Here is a 21,197-nt window from a genome sequence, read left to right as displayed (position 1 = left end):
CATGTGTAGTATACTCACTCATACTGTACAGTACTGTGAGGATTCTAGTTCTCATCAACATGTGTAGTATACTCACTCATACTGTACAGTACTGTGAGGATTCTAGTTCTCATCAACATGTGTAGTATACTCACTCATACTGTACAGTACTGTGAGGATTCTAGTTCTCATCAACATGTGTAGTATACTCACTCATACTGTACAGTACTGTGAGGATTCTAGTTCTCATCAACATGTGTAGTATACTCACTCATACTGTACAGTACTGTGAGGATTCTAGTTCTCATCAACATGTGTAGTATAATCCCTCATACTGTGCAGTACTGTGAGGATTCTAGTTCTCATCAACATGTGTAGTATACTCACTCATACTGTACAGTACTGTGAGGATTCTAGTTCTCATCAACATGTGTAGTATAATCCCTCATACTGTACAGTACTGTGAGGATTCTAGTTCTCATCAACATGTGTAGTATACTCACTCATACTGTACAGTACTGTGAGGATTCTAGTTCTCATCAACATGTGTAGTATACTCACTCATACTGTACAGTACTGTGAGGATTCTAGTTCTCATCAACATGTGTAGTATACTCACTCATACTGTACAGTACTGTGAGGATTCTAGTTCTCATCAACATGTGTAGTATAATCCCTCATACTGTGCAGTACTGTGAGGATTCTAGTTCTCATCAACATGTGTAGTATACTCACTCATACTGTACAGTACTGTGAGGATTCTAGTTCTCATCAACATGTATAGTATAATCACTCATACTGTACAGTACTGTGAGGGTTCTAGTTCTCCCTCTCTCCTGCATTTGGCCACAAGTTCTCATCAACATCACATCTTATGTCTCTGGCGATGCATTTTGGAAGGTATCTTCTGGAATGTCTAATCCAACCCTGGCAGTCTTCAGGAGAAGTGTCTCTACACCCCACATTCATGGCATCCAGTAAGGACATCTGGTCATAAACATTCCACCTCCACGCAGAGAAAAACTCCTCTATGGGGTTTAGGAAGGGGGAGTATGGAGGCAGGACTAGTACTGACATCCTGGGATGTGCAGCAAACCAGTCTGTGACTGCAGCAGAGTGGTGGAATGCCACATTATCGCACACAACAACAAAGGTAGGGGAGTTTCTTGCCCCTCTCTCCTCCGCTGGCACAAGTCGATTATGCAGGTCATCCAGAAAATAAATGAGCCTCTATGTATTGTAGGGCCCAATGAGTGGTTTGTGTAACAGCAATCCATCAATGGACAGTGCTGCACACATTGTGATGTTAGCTCCTCTCTGGCCTGGGACATCCATGGTTGCTCTCTGTCCAATCACATTTCTTCCCCTGCGGCATGTTTTTGCCAGGTTGAATCCAGCTTCATCCACAAAGATGAATGTATGTGCAGTTTGCCTGGCTTCCATCTTCATTACTCTGTAAAATACAGTAAATCCACAGTTTTACAGTACTTTACATTATGCATAGCTGTAAATGTACCCTGTTTGGTAATTGAACAGACATCTTACCTGAACATATTGATACCAGAGTTCCTCCACACGTTCACCGTTTCTCTCAGTGTACAACTGCTTCATCCTTATTTTATGTTTCTCTGGGACTCTGGCAACTGTCATTGTGCTGACCGTATTCACACTCCCAAAAGTTATATTGTCTGCCAGCGCTCCGTCCCGAATTTCCCGCAGTATTATTGCATTGTTGCCAATTACCATGTCAACAATGGCAATTTCCTGCGCATCTGATTATATTCTGCCTCTCCCTCCTGTGGGAGGCAACCTTTGGATCCTACTGAAAAACACAAAACAATCAATATATTTCAAAATGTAAAAATGTGAACATACTGTATTGTACTGTAATATGTAGTTTGATTATCATTGAAGGATGCACATCTCACCTGTTGTTTTGCCGGAAAATTCGTACTATTGATGCAACTGTTGAATGCTGCAGATTTGGTTGCACCCTTAAACCGGCCTCTCTCAAAGAGAGACCATGGTTTACAACATGGTCAATAATTGTGGCCCTTATCTCATCAGAGACCACCGCTCTTGGTCTGCCTCTCCTTTGTCCTCCACGCATTCTCCCTCTCCCTGCCACTCTTCTTTCCCCACCAACCTGTCTTCCTTGATCCGTGTTTCCAAACTACAGTTTTTTTTTTTACAATCGCTAGGACCCATTTCATAATACTTAGGTCACTTTTTAAAAACTCTTTACACAGTTCTAACCAACTTTCAGCTTGGCACATCAGTTAATTTCACATCCAAAATGCACTAAAACTACCAAAACACTTCATACATAACACTAGCAAAGGTTGTCACCCAACAAGCACACTTTGTTTCTGATGACCATATCAAAGATTGCAGTTTCCTGAACAACAGGAAACTGTGTGGCTCAGTTGGTAGAGTGGTCCCGTGTGGCTCAGTTGGTAGAGCATGGCGCTTGCAACGCCAGGGTTGTGGGTTCATTCCCCACGGGGGGACCAGGATGAATATGTATGAACTTTCCAATTTGTAAGTCGCTCTGGATAAGAGCGTCAGCTAAATGACTTAAATGTAACAGTGAAAATCCTACCTCTCCCGCCTGTGGGAGGTAACCGTTGGGTCCTAAGCAGAAATACAAAAACAATTACACACAAGTGGATTTGGGGGCTTTGCTCAATTTACTTCTGTAATGTGTAGTTCATGCCCTTGCGGAATGCATATCTTACCTGTTTTTTTGCCGGAAATTTCTCACAATAGATGCCACTGTTGAGCGTTGCAGATTTGGCTGTACGCTCAGACCAGCCTCTCTCATTGATAGACCATGATTTATTACATGATCAATTATAGTAGCCCTAATCTCATCTGAGACGACAGCTCTTGATCTTCCTCTCAGTCTTCTTCCACCGTACTCCTCTCCCTCTCCCAGCCACTCTTCTTCCTCTGTCAGCCACTTCTCTATCTCTGGCTGGGTCCATGTTTACATTACAGTACAGCATTATTCCTAAGATGTCCCCTTTTGTATAGATGGTAATGAAATTGAAAGACTAACACCTGGGTAGGTGTTCAGCTACAATGGGAATCAGCTGTGGTTTGTCTAATTGTTTTGATAGTATTTCATATTTTTTATTTGGAATATATTTCAATACGGTATTCCTGTAGAAATGTAGCAAATTGCTGTCTTATTTAATTTTGTGTTATGTTAGGTTTTGAACTTAAGTTTAACAGTTTTGAAGAGAGTATGTAAACATGTGCAAATTGGCCTGTAGGTACATAGCGTTTTGGTGGTGGTTGTGAATTCATGAAAATTGAAAGATGTATTCATTGAATGCATTTTGTGCCTAAGCAATGAAAAATTATCCACGGTTTAGCCCACATAGACTGCTGTTGTGGTCACTGTGTGAATAGTTTTGAAAAAGTGACCTAAGTATTGAGAAATGCGTCCTAGCTAGAGGTCATGGCCGATTAATTAGGGCCGATTTCAAGTTTTCATAACAATCGGTAATCGGCATATTTGGACGCCGATTATGGCCGATTACATTGCACTCCACGAGGAGACTGCGTGGCAGGCTGACCACCTGTTACGCGAGTGCAGCAAGGAGCCAAGGTAAGTTGCTAGCTAGCATTAAACTTATCTTATAAAAACAATCAATCTTAACATAATTACTAGTTAACCGCACATGGTATATGATATTACTAGTTTATCTAGCTTGTCCTGCGTTGCATATAATCAATGCAGTGCCTGTTAATTCATCATCGAATCACAGCCTACTTCGCCAAATGGGTGATGATTTAACAAGCGCATTCGTGAAAAAAGCACTGTCGTTGCACCAATGTGTATCTAACCATAAACATCAACGCCCTTCTTAAAATCAATACACAAGTATATATTTTTAAACCTGCATATTTAGTTAAAAGAAATTCATGTTAGCAGGCAATATTAACGAGGGAAATTGTGTCACTTCTCTTGCGTTCTGTGCAAGCAGAGTCAGGGTATGTGCAGCAGTTTGGGCCGCCTGGCTCATTGCGAACTGTGTGAAGACCATTTCTTCATAACAAAGACCGTAATCATTTGCCAGAATTGTACATAATTATGACATAACATTGAAGGTTGTGCAATGTAACAGCAATATTTAGACTTAGGGATGCCACCCGTTATATGAAATACGGAACGGTTCCGATTTTCACTGAAAGAATAAACGTTTTGTTTTCGAAATGATAGTTTCCGGGTTTGACCATATTAATGATCTAAGGCTCGTGTTTCTGTGTGTTATTATATTAGAATTAAGTCTATGATTTGATATTTGATAGAGCAGTCTGACTGAACGGTGGTAGGCTGCAACAGGCTCGTAAGCATTCATTCAAACAGCACTTTCCTGCGTTTGCCAGCAGCTCTTCGCTGTGCTTCAAGCATTGCGCTATTTATGACTTCAAGCCTATCAACTCCCGAGATTAGGCTGGCAATGCTATAGTGCCTATAAGAACATCCAATAGTCAAAGGTACAGTTGAAGTCGGAAGTTTACATACACTTAGGTTGGAGTCATTAAAACTCGTTTTTCAACCACTCCACTATAGTTTTGGCAAGTCGGTTAGGACATCTACTTTGTGCATGACACAAGTAATTTTTCCAACAATCGTTTACAGACAGATTATTTCACTTATAATTCACTGTATCACAATTCCAGTGGGTCAGAAGTTTACATACACTAAGTTGACTGTGCCTTTCAACAGCTTGGAAAATTCCAGAAAATTATGTCATGGCTTTAGAAGCTTCTGTTAGGCTAATTGACATAATTTGAGTCAATTGGAAGTGTACCTGTAGATGTATTTCAAGGCCTACCTTCAAACTCAGTGCTTCTTTGCTTGACATCATGGAAAAATCAAAAGAAATCATCCAAGACCTCACAAAAACAATTGTAGACCTCCACAAGTCTGGTTCATCCTTGGGAGCAATTTCCAAACACCTAAAGGTACCACGTTCATCTGTACAAACAATAGTAAGCAAGTATAACCACCATGGGACCACGCAGCCGTCATACCGCTCAGGAAGGAGACACGTTCTGTCTCCTAGAGATGAACGTACTTTGGTGCGAAAGTGCAAATCAATCCCAGAACAACAGCAAAGGACCTTGTGAAGATGCTGGAGGAAACAGGTACAAAAGTATCTATATCCATAGTAAAATGAGTGCTATATTGACATAACCTGAAAGGCCACTCAGCAAGGAAGAAGCCACTGCTCCGAAACCGCCATAAAAAAGCCAGACTACGGATTGCAACTGCACATGGGGACAAAGATCATACTTTTTTGAGAAATGTCCTCTGGTCTGATGAAACAAAAATAGAACTGTTTGGCCATAATGACCATTGTTATGTTTGGAGGAAAAAGGGGGAGGTTTGCGAGCCGAAGAACACCATCCCAACTGTGAAGCACGGGGGTGGCAGCATCATGTTGTGGGGGTGCTTTGCTGCAGGAGGGACTGGTGGCATCATGAGGAAGGAAAATTATGTGGATATATTGAAGCAACATCTCAAGACATCAGTCAGGACGTGTCACACCCTGACCATAGAGAGCCCTTGGATTCACTATAGTGGTGTAGGTCAGGGTGTGACTAGGGGGGGGGGGGGGGGGGTGTTCTAGATGTGTATTTCTATGTTGGTGGTTTTGTATGGATCCCAATTAGAGGCAGCTGGTAATCGTTGCCTCTAATTGGGGATCATATTTAGGAAGCCCTATCTCCCACCTGCTTTGTGGGATATTGTTTGTGTTAGTGTGTTTGGGCACTACGTCTTCACGGTCTTTGTAAGTTTTGTTGTTTCGTTTGTAGTTTCACTTTGTATTATAAAGATGTGGAACTCAATGCACGCTGCGCCTTGGTCCGCTCATTTCCAAGATCGTGACAGAATATCCCACCAAACAAGGACCAAGCAGCGTGCAACGATGGGAAAAGTGAGTTGGACCTGGGAGGAAATTATGGGAGGACACGAGACCCTTCCTTGGCGGGAGTCGCCAAGGAGCATGGAAGGACAGCAACGACGCAGCTATAAAAGCTATTGTAACGGCTTTCGTCGGTGGAAGAAGGAGAGGACCAAAGCGCAGCGTGATTAGTGTTCATCTTAATTTAATGAAGTGAACAACTCAAAATACAAAAACAACAAAAGTGAAAACCGAAACAGTTCTATCTGGTGCAGACACACAAAGACTGAAGACAACCACCCACAAAACCCAACAGAAAACAGGCTACCTAAATATGGTTCCCAATCAGGGACAACGATTGACAGCTGCCTCTGATTGAGAACCATATCAGGCCAAACACAGAAAACCAACACAGAAATAGAAAACATAGATTACCCACCCAACTCACGCCCTGACCACACTAAAACAAAGAAAATACAAAAGAACTATGGTCAGAACGTGACAGTACCCCCCCCCCCCCCCCCCCCCCCCAAGGTGCGGACTCCGGCCGCAAAACCTGAACCTATAGGGGAGGGTCTGGGTGGGCATCTGTCCGCGGTGGCGGCGCTGGACGTGGACCCCACTCCACCATAGTCTTTGTCCGCTTTAGTGGCCTTCTAGAAACGGCGACCCTCGCCGCCGACCTAGGATTGGCAACCCTACTAAATGGCCCCACTGGACTGAGGGGCGCCTCTGGACTGAGGGGCAGCTCCGGACTGAGGGGCAGCTCCGGACTGAGGGGCAGCTCCGGACTGAGGGGCAGCTCAGGACTGAGGGGCAGCTCCGGACTGAAAGGCAGCTCCGGACTGAAAGGCAGCTCCGGACTGAAGGGCAGCTCCGGACTGAAAGGCAGCTCCGGACTGAAGGGCAGCTCCGGACTGAAGGGCAGCTCCGGATTGAGGGGCAGCTCCGGACTGAGGGGCAGCTCCGGACCGAGGGGCAGCTCCGGACCGAGGGGCAGCTCCGCACTGAGGGGCAGCTCAGGACTGAGGGGCAGCTCCGGACTGAGGGGCAGCTCCGGACTGAGGGGTAGCTCAGGACTGAGGGGCAGCTCCGGACTGAGGGGCAGCTCCGGACTGAAGGGCAGCTCTGGCAGCTCCTGACTGACGGGCGGCTCTGGCAGCTTCTGACTGGCGGGCGGCTCTGGCAGCTCCTGACTTACGGACGGCTCTAGCGGCTCCTGACTGACGGACGGCTCTAGCGGCTCAGGACAGACGGGCGGCTCTGACGGCTCAGGACAGACGGGCAGCTCAGAGGGCGCTGGACAGACGGGCAGCTCAGGCGGCGCTGGACAGACGGGCAGCTCAGGCGGCGCTGGACAGACGGGCAGCTCAGGCGACGCTGGACAGACGGGCAGCTCTGGCCTGCTGAGGCGCATAGTAGGCCTGGTGTGTGGTGCCGGAACTGGTGGTACCGGGCTGGGGACACGCACCTCTGGGCGAGTGCGGGGAGCAGGAACAGGGCATACTGGACCCTGGAGGCGCACAGTAGGCTTGGTGCGTGGTGCCGGAACTGGTGGTACCGGACTGGGGACACGCACCACTGGGCGATTGCGGGGAGGAGGAGCAAGGCTCTGGAGATGCACAGGAAGCCTGGTGCGTGGTGTTGGCACTGGTGGTACTGGGCTGGTGCGAGGAGGTGGCACCGGATAGACCGGACCGTGAATGCGCACAGGAGGTCTCGAGCACCGAGCCTGCCCAACCTTACCTGGTTGAATGCTCCCCGTAGTCAGGCCAGTGCAGCGAGGTGGAATAGCCCGCACTGGGCTGTGCTGGCGACCCGGGGACACCATGCGTAAGGCTGATGCCATGTACACCGGCCCGAGGAGACGCACTGGAGACCAGATGCGCTGAGCCGGCTTCATGGCACCTGGCTCGATGCCCACTCTAGCCCGGCCGATACGAGGAGCTGGAATGTACCGCACCGGGCTATGCACACGCACCGGGGACACCGTGCACTCCACCGCATAACACGGTGCCTGCCCGGTACAACGCTCTCCACGGTAAGCACGGGGAGTTGGCTCAGGTCTCCTACCTGGCTTAACACCACTCCCCGTGTGCCCCCCCCTCACGCCCTGACCACACTAAAACAAAGAAAATACAAAAGAACTATGGTCAGAACGTGACAGCTATGGCTTTTTTCTGGCCACTCTTCCATAAAGCCCAGCTCTGTGGAGTGTACGGCTTAAAGTGGTCCTATAGACAGATACTCCAATCTCCGCTGTGGAGCTTTGTAGCTCCTTCAGGGTTATCTTTGGTCTCTTTGTTGCCTCTCTGATTAATGCCCTCCTTGCCTGGACTGTGGGTATTGGTGGGCGGCCCTCTCTTGGCAGGTTTGTTGTCGTGCCATATTCTTTCCATTTTTTAAATAATGGATTTAATGGTGCTCCGTGGGATGTTCAAAGTTTCTGATCTTTTTTCATAACCCAAACCTGATCTGTACTGCTCCACAACTTTGTCCATGACCTGTTTGGAGAGCTCCTTGGTCTTCATGGTGCCGCTTGCTTGGTGGTGTCCCTTGCTTAGTGGTGTTGCATACTCTGGGGCCTTTCAGTACAGATGTGTATATATACTGAGATCATGTGACAGATCATGTGACACTTAGATTGCACACAGGTGGACTTTATTTAACTAATTATGTGACTGAAGGTAATTGGTTGCACCAGATCCTATTTAGGTGTTTCATAGCAAAGGGGGTGAATACATATGCAAGCACCACTTTTCTGTTAAAAACATTTTTTAAACATTTTTTGAAACAAGTTATTTTTTTCATTTCACTTCACCAATTTGGACTATTTTGTGGTTGTCCATTACATGAAACCAAATAAAAATCCATTTAAATTACAGGTTGTAATGCAACAAAATAGGAAAAACGCAAAGGGGTATGAATACTTTTGCAAGGCACTGTACATGCGGGCCTCCCGAGTGGTGCAGCGGTCTACGGCACTGCATCACAGTGCTGGAGGTGTCACTACAGTTAGATCCCAGCTGGTTGCGACCGGGAGACCCATGAGGCGGCGCACAATTGGCCCGGCGTCATCCAGGTTAAGGGAGGGCTTGGCCGGCCGTGATGTCCTTGTCTCATTGCGCTCTAGCGACTTCTTGTGATGGGATGCACGCTGACTTCGGTCGCCAGGTATACGGTGTTTCCTCCGCTACATTGGTGCGACTGACTTCCGGGTTAAGCGAGCAGTGTGTCAAGAAGCAGTGTGGCTTGGCAGGGTCGTGTTTTGGAGGTTGCATGGTTCTCGACCTTCACCTCTCCCGAGTCCGTAGGGGAGTTGCAGCGATGAGACAAGACTGTAACTACCCATTGGGGAGAGAACTTTCTTTTTTTAAAGTTTACATGCTTTGCAAGAAGAACCATTTTCCTAATAATCCTGTTAACATGGACACATCTGACATCAGGCTACCTGATGGCACTCTGGTAAATGCAGAAAATCACCAATCAAAATAAACCTTTTTCCACATCGACCATGTTATTTTTGAGTTTTTTTCATTCTGAGTTCGGAGATATACATTTGTATGTGAAAGCTACTTCTAAGATGCATACATTCAGTTGTTCTGAATTTACTTCCCTCGTGCTAAAGAGGGAGGCTCTCGGCTGGTGCTAGCACATGCACAGATCAAATACACCACTGGAACGCCTAGTAGCCTTTCCAACAGTGAAATGACCTAGCGGCCTCATGGGTGGAATGTTATTAATATTTTTCATAATTTCAATTATAAACATGTATTATTATTTTTACGCTGAAAATCCGGTGTTTCTATTTCAAACGGTTTTGTTATGTTTCAGTCTTCTGTGATGTATATGAAGTGTAATATTGTTATGCAAACTCAAAATGTAATACATTTAAACTTAACATGATACAGGTGTCTTCTTTTTTAAGCTCATAACCATGTATGTGAGATGTATACTTTTGTTTCAAAGTAGACCCTGATTTAGCCCACTGCAGTAAAATGTAAAGGGGTTTACATGTCCTAATCATTTGAAAGACTGCTCAGAAAACCAGGTGTTTTAATCAGTGTATGCTTACTTCCATTATGACCTTACTTGGATTAAGCTAAACAGACTAAGGTGTTTACATGACTAATCTGCATAATCTGCCTACTGCCACAATCAGTTTAATATCGAAATATTACTGTGCATGTAAACGTACTCAGTCTGTGTTGTTGCCTGAAATGGAGCAAAACATTATATTATGATTGTTGTGATTACCTACAGTACATTGTCATTACTGTTATCATGCCCTATATTGTGGACATAATTATTTGGTACAGTATAACCATTGTATGTGCTCTAGTAGATTTACCAAGGTAAACTATACCAAGGTAAACTATACCAAGGTAAACTCACAGTGCTGTTAGCCAGTCAGTCTGTACAGTAGACTTTCAGCTCAGGACCCCTGCCACACTGTTGAAATATGAAAAGACTCAGCCAGTGTTCTGACTGCTGAATGTTCCACTCGCTCAGTACAGACAAGGAGGGAGGGGAGAAGCCAGCTAGTGAGCTGGGCGGTGATTTTTTATGTCGGAACATTTTTCATGGAGATTTCCCTCCCTCTCCTGCTCTGACTACGGTCTGGAGAAAGGGTCACGGGGGAGTCATGGAAAGGACTAATGTGTGTTTTTGTAGGCAGCTCTCGTAAAAAAATAAGCACCCCAGGAGATTGTCTCCTGCTTGAGTATAAATAGGGGGCTTGACTGTTGAGTAAATAGGATGACCAATGTGAGGAGGAAGTTGTGGGACCTCCTTACACATGGCTTATTAACAGTGTATAGAGGCAGTCCAAGTGGAGACTCAGAAGTGATAGAAAGTGTATCAGAAGACAGTTGTCAAAGTTATTGATTGTACTTATGATTGGTTAATAAAGCATTTTCAGTGTGTGAAACTAAGGGCAACAATACAAATAGAGAAACATTTTGTCTTAAGTAAATGTTTAATTTGGCCACATAGAAAATATAAATATTAAAACTGGAGCTGACAATTTAGAAATTTAGGAAATCGTCCAATCATACTTACTGTCGTTCTTACATTATTCTGTTCCCTACGGTAGGGAACAACTTTAATCTTATTACATTATTTTGTACATGACTGTATCCCAAAGGCCTGTTGTCCACTCATATGGATGAGTTCACACTGGGCAGTGATGCAAAGTCACCATAGGGAAGCAGCGTCAGACAACAACACATGCTTTTCATACAGTAGGTCCAACTTGGCTGAATATGTGCATTTGTGTGTGTGTGTGTGTGTGTGTGTGTGTGTGTGTGTGTGTGTGTGTGTGTGTGTGTGTGTGTGTGTGTGTGTGTGTGTGTGTGTGTGTGTGTGTGTGTGTGTGTGTGTGTGTGTGTGTGTGTGTGTGTGTGTGTGTGTGTGTGTGTGTGTGTTGTTGGTGGGCTGGACTGGACTCTTCACTACAGACTATCCCCTGAAGGCACCCCTCACGGCTATAAATAGCTCTTCATGTGGCGTTAAGTAAGGGGGTGGAGGGGAGCGACATAGATTTTTTTATTTTAAAAATATATATATATATATTACATGTGCTGTAGAGATCTAAATTATTGAGATGGGAGATGTAGTACTGTAGAACAGAAGCCAGTTTGAGTTTCATGGCCTGATGCAGCAGCGGGAACATCAGGAAGTGTGTGTGTTTGTGTGTGTGTGTGTGTGCCTCACAGTGTGTGTGTCTGGATAGCAGTGCTGCAACCGCCTGCTGTTATGATGGTATTTCTTGGTGAGCTTGAGGAATGTTTATGTAGCTAAGAAACTGGTCTCTCTCCCCAATCACTCAGCGCCATCTTCAGGCCACATCAACAGTGAATAACAGACCCTGAGATATTATCATTAGTTCTATTCCAAAACAGCCCGTGTGTGGCTTTGGAATTGGCCACTGTATTGAATTGATGATCCATTACGGCTCTAACATAGGCCAGTTTCTTCAGGGTACAGAGATATTGCATAGGCATTAGGCAGCACGGTAATCACATGGAGATTACATGCTGAGTTTATTGTCTGCTGGTTTATAAGCCTGGCCAGACAGGCGATGGGGTTTATAGATTAAAAATGCACATCATTAACATCTGGTGGTTAATGATGTCCTGCCCACCCTCAGTTATAGATCACAATAATGGGTTAGCTATCACATGTGTGATAAAACAAAGACCACCGTAATAAACTGTACCAAGAAGTATACTAAAGAGTAGAAGCCATACATAAACATTATGTCACTTTAATCAATCATAGGGAAATAAGGATTTATTCCTGCAATAAGTACCTACAGTATATGTTGGAAGATGAACTATAAGCTTATATGATTTTATGAAAAGCTTTGTATTTTCACAGACACATTAAGTCTGTCTTCTCATCTATAGTATGTACAAATTTGCAGCTCACGATTACTAATCAGTAGTTACCATGGGGAGCTAATGGCATCCCTGTTACCATAGTAACTACATGGTATAACAGCAACTTAGTGCAAAGTGCCAGAAATGTTGTCTCTATATTGTCTCTCTCTCTGCAGTGAAAAGTCTTTACTGCATAGAGACTGTATGTGACTGACGTTGTCTCTGTGTCTCTCTCTCTCTCTGTCTCTACAGTGAGCACCTATCGTGCTCCTTCACCTTCTTCCTGCATGGGGAGAGTAATGTGTGCACCAGCGTAGAGATTGCCCAACACCAGCCTGCCTACCACATCACTGATGACCACATCCGCCTGGCCCAGACCTCCTCAGCCCCCGTACAAGGTGAGAAACACCCAGGGTAACAGAGACGTAAGAGCCAAGGATGTCTTTACCCGCCTCTGTTTTAACCTGAGCATCAATGTCATAACTATGTGTATTATCAAATCTCTGATTCTGAACATGACAGTGGTCCTTTCTGATATACTGCACCTCTGTGCTCCCCTCTCTGACTGTTTATTCTATTATATCTACTTATCTATGTGTCTGTCTCTACTGCTACCTATCTATGTGTCTGTCTCTACTACTACCTATCTATGTGTCTGTCTCTACTGCTACCTATCTATGTGTCTGTCTCTACTACTACCTATCTATGTGTCTGTCTCTACTTCTAACTATCTATGTGTCTGTCTCTACTGCTACCTATCTATGTGTCTGTCTCTACTGCTACCTATCTATGTGTCTGTCTCTACTGCTACCTATCTATGTGTCTGTCTCTACTGCTACCTATCTATGTGTCTGTCTCTACTGCTACCTATCTACGTGTCTGTCTCTACTGCTACCTATCTATGTGTCTGTCTCTACTACTACTTATCTATGTGTCTGTCTCTACTGCTACCTATCTATGTGTCTGTCTCTACTTCTACCTATCTACAGTGGGGAGAACAAGTATTTGATACACTGCCGATTTTGCAGGTTTTCCTACTTACAAAGCATGTAGAGGTCTGTAATTTTTATCATAGGTACACTTCAACTGTGAGAGACGGAATCTAAAACAAAAATCCAGAAAATCACATTGTATGATTTTTAAGTAATTAATTTGCATTTTATTGCATGACATAAGTATTTGATCACCTACCAACCAGTAAGAATTCCGGCTCTCACAGACCTGTTAGTTTTTCTTTAAGAAGCCCTCCTGTTCTCCACTCATTACCTGTATTAACTGCACCTGTTTGAACTCGTTACCTGTATAAAAGACACCTGTCCACACACTCAATCAAACAGACTCCAACCTCTCCACAATGGCCAAGACCAGAGAGCTGTGTAAGGACATCAGGGATAAATTGTAGACCTGTACAAGGCTGGGATGGGCTATAGGACAATAGCCAAGCAGCTTGGTGAGAAGGCAACAACTGTTGGCACAATTATTAGAAAATGGAAGAAGTTCAAGATGACGGTCAATCACCCTCGGTCTGGGGCTCCATGCAAGATCTCACCTCGTGGGGCATCAATGATCATGAGGAATGTGAGGGATCAGCCCAGAACTACACGGCAGGACCTGGTCAATGACCTGAAGAGAGCTGGGACCACAGTCTCAAAGAAAACCATTAGTAACACACTACGCCGTCATGGATTAAAATCCTGCAGCGCACGCAAGGTCCCCCTGCTCAAGCCAGCGCATGTCCAGGCCCGTCTGAAGTTTGCCAATGACCATCTGGATGATCCAGAGGAGGAATGGGAGAAGGTCATGTGGTCTGATGAGACAAAAATAGAGCTTTTTGCTCTAAACTCCACTCGCCGTGTTTGGAGGAATAGAAGGATGAGTACAACCCCAAGAACACCATCCCAACCGTGAAGCATGGAGGTGGAAACATCATTCTTTGGGGATGCTTTTCTGCAAAGGGGACAGGACGACTGCACCGTATTGAGGGGAGGATGGATGGGGCCATGCATCGCGAGATCTTGACCAACAACCTCCTTCCCTCAGTAAGAGCATTGAAGATGGGTCGTGGCTGGGTCTTCCAGCATGACAACGACCCGAAACACACAGCCAGGGCAACTAAGGAGTGGCTCCGTAAGAAGCATCTCAAGGTCCTGGAGTGGCCTAGCCAGTCTCCAGACCTGAACCCAATAGAAAATCTTTGGAGGGAGCCGAAAGTCCGTATTGCCCAGCGACAGCCCCGAAACCTGAAGGATCTGGAGAAGGTCTGTATGGAGGAGTGGGCCAAAATCCCTGCTGCAGTGTGTGCAAACCTGGTCAAGAACTACAGGAAACGTATGATCTCTGTAATTGCAAACTAAGGTTTCTGTACCAAATATTCAGTTCTGCTTTTCTGATGTATCAAATACTTATGTCATGCAATAAAATGCAAATTAATTACTTAAAAATCATACAATGTGATTTTCTGGATTTTTGTTTTAGATTCCTTCTCTCACAGTTGAAGTGTACCTATGATAAAAATTACAGACCTCTACATGCTTTGTAAGTAGGAAAACCTGCAAAATTGTCAGTGTATCAAATACTTGTTCTCCCCACTGTATGTGTCTGTCTCTACTTCTAACTATCTATGTGTCTGTCTCTACTGCTACCTATCTATGTGTCTGTCTCTACTGCTACCTATCTATGTGTCTGTCTCTACTGCTACCTATCTATGTGTCTGTCTCTACTGCTACCTATCTATGTGTCTGTCTCTACTACTACTTATCTATGTGTCTGTCTCTACTTATCTGTGTGTCTGTCTCTACTGCTACCTATCTATGTGTCTGTCTCTACTACTACTTATCTATGTGTCTGTCTCTACTACTACTTATCTATGTGTCTGTCTCTACTACTACTTATCTATGTGTCTGTCTCTACTGCTACCTATCTATGTGTCTGTCTCTACTACTACTTATCTATGTGTCTGTCTCTACTACTACTTATCTATGTGTCTGTCTCTACTGCTACCTATCTATGTGTCTGTCTCTACTGCTACCTATCTATGTGTCTGTCTCTACTGCTACCTATCTATGTGTCTGTCTCTACTGCTACCTATCTATGTGTCTGTCTACTTCTACCTATCTATGTGTCTCTCTACTGCTACCTATCTATGTGTCTGTCTCTACTGCTACCTATCTATGTGTCTGTCTCTACTACTACTACTTATCTATGTGTCTGTCTCTACTACTACTTATCTATGTGTCTGTCTCTACTGCTACCTATCTATGTGTCTGTCTCTACTGCTACCTATCTATGTGTCTGTCTCTACTGCTACCTATCTATGTGTCTGTCTCTACTGCTACCTATCTATGTGTCTGTCTACTTCTACCTATCTATGTGTCTCTCTACTGCTACCTATCTATGTGTCTGTCTCTACTGCTACCTATCTATGTGTCTGTCTCTACTTCTACCTATTTATGTGTCTGTCTACTTCTACCTATCTATGTGTCTGTCTCTACTGCTACCTATCTATGTGTCTGTCTCTACTGCTACCTATCTATGTGTCTGTCTCTACTTCTACCTATCTATGTGTCTGTCTACTTCTACCTATCTATGTGTCTGTCTCTACTGCTACCTATCTATGTGTCTGTCTCTACTTCTACCTATCTATGTGTCTGTCTACTTCTACCTATCTATGTGTCTGTCTCTACTGCTACCTATCTATGTGTCTGTCTCTACTGTTACCTATCTATGTGTCTGTCTCTACTTCTACCTATCTATGTGTCTGTCTCTACTTCTACCTATTTATGTGTCTGTCTACTTCTACCTATCTATGTGTCTGTCTCTACTGCTACCTATCTATGTGTCTGTCTCTACTGCTACCTATCTATGTGTCTGTCTCTACTGCTACCTATCTATGTGTCTGTCTCTACTTCTACCTATCTATGTGTCTGTCTACTTCTACCTATCTATGTGTCTGTCTCTACTGCTACCTATCTATGTGTCTGTCTCTACTTCTACCTATCTATGTGTCTGTCTACTTCTACCTATCTATGTGTCTGTCTACTTCTACCTATCTATGTGTCTGTCTCTACTTCTACCTATCTATGTGTCTGTCTACTTCTACCTATCTATGTGTCTGTCTCTACTGCTACCTATCTATGTGTCTGTCTACTTCTACCTATCTATGTGTCTGTCTCTACTTCTACCTATCTATGTGTCTGTCTCTACTTCTACCTATCTATGTGTCTGTCTCTACTTCTACCTATCTATGTGTCTGTCTACTTCTACCTATCTATGTGTCTGTCTCTACTGCTACCTATCTATGTGTCTGTCTCTACTGCTACCTATCTATGTGTCTGTCTCTACTTCTACCTATCTATGTGTCTGTCTACTTCTACCTATCTATGTGTCTGTCTCTACTGCTACCTATCTATGTGTCTGTCTCTACTGCTACCTATCTATGTGTCTGTCTCTACTGCTACATATCTATGTCTCTACTTCTACCTATCTATGTGTCTGTCTCTACTTCTACCTATCTATGTGTCTGTCTACTTCTACCTATCTATGTGTCTGTCTCTACTGCTACCTATCTATGTGTCTGTCTCTACTGCTACCTATCTATGTGTCTGTCTCTACTTCTACCTATCTATGTGTCTGTCTACTTCTACCTATCTATGTGTCTGTCTCTACTGCTACCTATCTATGTGTCTGTCTCTACTGCTACCTATCTATGTGTCTGTCTCTACTGCTACCTATCTATGTGTCTGTCTCTACTGCTACCTATCTATGTGTCTGTCTCTACTTCTACCTATCTATGTGTCTGTCTACTTCTACCTATCTATGTGTCTGTCTCTACTGCTACCTATCTATGTGTCTGTCTCTACTGCTACCTATCCTTGTATCTGTCTCTACTGCTACCTATCTATGTGTCTGTCTCTACTTCTACCTATCTATGTGTCTGTCTCTACTTCTACCTATCTATGTGTCTGTCTCTACTGCTACCTATCTATGTGTCTGTCTCTACTTCTACCTATCTATGTGTCTGTCTCTACTTCTACCTATCTATGTGTCTGTCTCTACTTATACCTATCTATGTGTCTGTCTACTTCTACCTATCTATGTGTCTGTCTCTACTGCTACCTATCTATGTGTCTGTCTACTTCTACCTATCTATGTGTCTGCCTCTACTGCTACCTATCTATGTGTCTGTCTACTTCTACCTATCTATGTGTCTGTCTCTACTTCTACCTATCTATGTGTCTGTCTCTACTTCTACCTATCTATGTGTCTGTCTCTACTGCTACCTATCTATGTGTCTGTCTCTACTTCTACCTATCTATGTGTCTGTCTACTTCTACCTATCTATGTGTCTGTCTCTACTGCTACCTATCTATGTGTCTGTCTACTTCTACCTATCTATGTGTCTGTCTCTACTGCTACCTATCTATGTGTCTGTTTCTACTTCTACCTATCTATGTGTCTGTCTCTACTTCTACCTATCTATGTGTCTGTCTCTACTTCTACCTATCTATGTGTCTGTCTCTACTTCTACCTATCTATGTGTCTGTCTCTACTTCTACCTATCTATGTGTCTGTCTCTACTTCTACCTATCTATGTGTCTGTCTCTACTTCTACCTATCTATGTGTCTGTCTCTACTTCTACCTATCTATGTGTCTGTCTCTACTTCTACCTATCTATGTGTCTGTCTCTACTTCTACCTATCTATGTGTATGTCTCTACTTCTACCTATCTATGTGTCTGTCTACTGCTACCTATCTATGTGTCTGTCTATTTCTACCTATCAATGTGTCTGTCTCTACTGCTACCTATCTATGTGTCTGTCTACTTCTACCTATCTATGTGTCTGTCTACTTCTACCTATCTATGTGTCTGTCTACTTCTACCTATCTATGTGTCTGTCTACTTCTACCTATCTATGTGTCTGTCTACTTCTACCTATCTATGTGTCTGTCTACTTCTACCTATCTATGTGTCTGTCTCTACTTCTACCTATCTATGTGTCTGTCTCTACTTCTACCTATCTATGTGTCTGTCTCTACTTCTACCTATCTATGTGTCTGTCTCTACTGCTACCTATCTATGTGTCTGTCTACTTCTACCTATCTATGTGTCTGTCTCTACTTCTACCTATCTATGTGTCTGTCTCTACTGCTACCTATCTATGTGTCTGTCTACTTCTACCTATCTATGTGTCTGTCTGTACTTCTACCTATCTATGTGTCTGTCTACTTCTACCTATCTATGTGTCTGTCTCTACTTCTACCTATCTATGTGTCTGTCTCTACTTCTACCTATCTATGTGTCTGTCTCTACTGCTACTTATCTATGTGTCTGTCTCTACTGCTACCTATCTATGTGTCTGTCTCTACTGCTACCTATCTATGTGTCTGTCTCTACTGTTACCTATCTATGTGTCTGTCTCTACTGTTACCTATCTATGTGTCTGTCTCTACTTCTACCTATCTATGTGTCTGTCTACTTCTACCTATCTATGTGTCTGTCTCTACTTCTACCTATCTATGTGTCTGTCTCTACTGCTACCTATCTATGTGTCTGTCTACTTCTACCTATCTATGTGTCTGTCTCTACTTCTACCTATCTATGTGTCTGTCTCTACTGCTACCTATCTATGTGTCTGTCTACTTCTACCTATCTATGTGTCTGTCTCTACTTCTACCTATCTATGTGTCTGTCTACTTCTACCTATCTATGTGTCTGTCTCTACTTCTACCTATCTATGTGTCTGTCTCTACTTCTACCTATCTATGTGTCTGTCTCTACTGCTACTTATCTATGTGTCTGTCTCTACTTCTACCTATCTATGTGTCTGTCTCTACTGCTACCTATCTATGTGTCTGTCTCTACTTCTACCTATCTATGTGTCTGTCTCTACTGCTACTTATCTATGTGTCTGTCTCTACTTCTACCTATCTATGTGTCTGTCTCTACTGCTACCTATCTATGTGTCTGTCTCTACTTCTACCTATCTATGTGTCTTTCTCTACTGTTACCTATCTATGTGTCTGTCTCTACTTCTACCTATCTATGTGTCTGTCTCTACTTCTACCTATCTATGTGTCTGTCTCTACTGCTACTTATCTATGTGTCTGTCTCTACTTCTACCTATCTATGTGTCTGTCTCTACTGCTACCTATCTATGTGTCTGTCTATATGTCTAACTATCTATGTGTCTGTCTACTTCTACCTATCTATGTGTCTGTCTACTTCTACCTATCTATGTGTCTGTCTTTACTGCTACCTATCTATGTGTCTGTCTCTACTTCTACCTATCTATGTGTCTGTCTCTACTTCTACCTATCTATGTGTCTGTCTCTACTGCTACCTATCTATGTGTCTGTCTCTACTGCTACTTATCTATGTGTCTGTCTCTACTGCTACCTATCTATGTGTCTGTCTCTACTGCTACTTATCTATGTGTCTGTCTCTACTGCTACCTATCTATGTGTCTGTCTCTACTTCTACCTATCTATGTGTCTGTCTACTTCTACCTATCTATGTGTCTGTCTACTTCTACCTATCTATGTGTCTGTCTACTTCTACCTATCTATGTGTCTGTCTACTTCTACCTATCTATGTGTCTGTCTACTTCTACCTATCTATGTGTCTGTCTCTACTTCTACCTATCTATGTGTCTGTCTCTACTTCTACCTATCTATGTGTCTGTCTCTACTTCTACCTATCTATGTGTCTGTCTCTACTGCTACCTATCTATGTGTCTGTCTACTTCTACCTATCTATGTGTCTGTCTCTACTTCTACCTATCTATGTGTCTGTCTCTACTGCTACCTATCTATGTGTCTGTCTACTTCTACCTATCTATGTGTCTGTCTGTACTTCTACCTATCTATGTGTCTGTCTACTTCTACCTATCTATGTGTCTGTCTCTACTTCTACCTATCTATGTGTCTGTCTCTACTTCTACCTATCTATGTGTCTGTCTCTACTGCTACTTATCTATGTGTCTGTCTCTACTGCTACCTATCTATGTGTCTGTCTCTACTGCTACCTATCTATGTGTCTGTCTCTACTGTTACCTATCTATGTGTCTGTCTCTACTGTTACCTATCTATGTGTCTGTCTCTACTTCTACCTATCTATGTGTCTGTCTACTTCTACCTATCTATGTGTCTGTCTCTACTTCTACCTATCTATGTGTCTGTCTCTACTGCTACCTATCTATGTGTCTGTCTACTTCTACCTATCTATGTGTCTGTCTCTACTTCTACCTATCTATGTGTCTGTCTCTACTGCTACCTATCTATGTGTCTGTCTACTTCTACCTATCTATGTGTCTGTCTCTACTTCTACCTATCTATGTGTCTGTCTACTTCTACCTATCTATGTGTCTGTCTCTACTTCTACCTATCTATGTGTCTGTCTCTACTTCTACCTATCTATGTGTCTGTCTCTACTGCTACTTATCTATGTGTCTGTCTCTACTTCTACCTATCTATGTGTCTGTCTCTACTGCTACCTATCTATGTGTCTGTCTCTACTTCTACCTATCTATGTGTCTGTCTCTACTGCTACTTATCTATGTGTCTGTCTCTACTTCTACCTATCTATGTGTCTGTCTCTACTGCTACCTATCTATGTGTCTGTCTCTACTTCTACCTATCTATGTGTCTTTCTCTACTGTTACCTATCTATGTGTCTGTCTCTACTTCTACCTATCTATGTGTCTGTCTCTACTTCTACCTATCTATGTGTCTGTCTCTACTGCTACTTATCTATGTGTCTGTCTCTACTTCTACCTATCTATGTGTCTGTCTCTACTGCTACCTATCTATGTGTCTGTCTATATGTCTAACTATCTATGTGTCTGTCTACTTCTACCTATCTATGTGTCTGTCTACTTCTACCTATCTATGTGTCTGTCTTTACTGCTACCT

General features: G+C 43.4%; 1 protein-coding gene across 3 annotated transcripts in view; it reads left to right on the top strand.

The window, feature by feature from the left end:
• LOC139543540 (mediator of RNA polymerase II transcription subunit 13-like) overlaps positions 1–21,197 on the top strand; it is a 108,441-nt gene that overhangs the window by 63,404 nt on the left and 23,840 nt on the right. For all 3 annotated transcript variants that reach the window (XM_071349719.1, XM_071349720.1, XM_071349718.1), the window contains exon 5: positions 12,539–12,684. In XM_071349719.1, coding sequence (XP_071205820.1) covers positions 12,539–12,684 — 146 coding nt within the window. The remainder of the gene's footprint in view (positions 1–12,538; positions 12,685–21,197) is intronic.

The sequence above is a fragment of the Salvelinus alpinus genome, chromosome 18 (assembly GCF_045679555.1).
Source record: "Salvelinus alpinus chromosome 18, SLU_Salpinus.1, whole genome shotgun sequence".
NCBI lineage: Eukaryota > Metazoa > Chordata > Actinopteri > Salmoniformes > Salmonidae > Salvelinus > Salvelinus alpinus.
The sequence above is the reverse complement of the archived record's forward strand: the minus strand, read 5'-3'. Positions and strand labels throughout refer to the sequence as shown.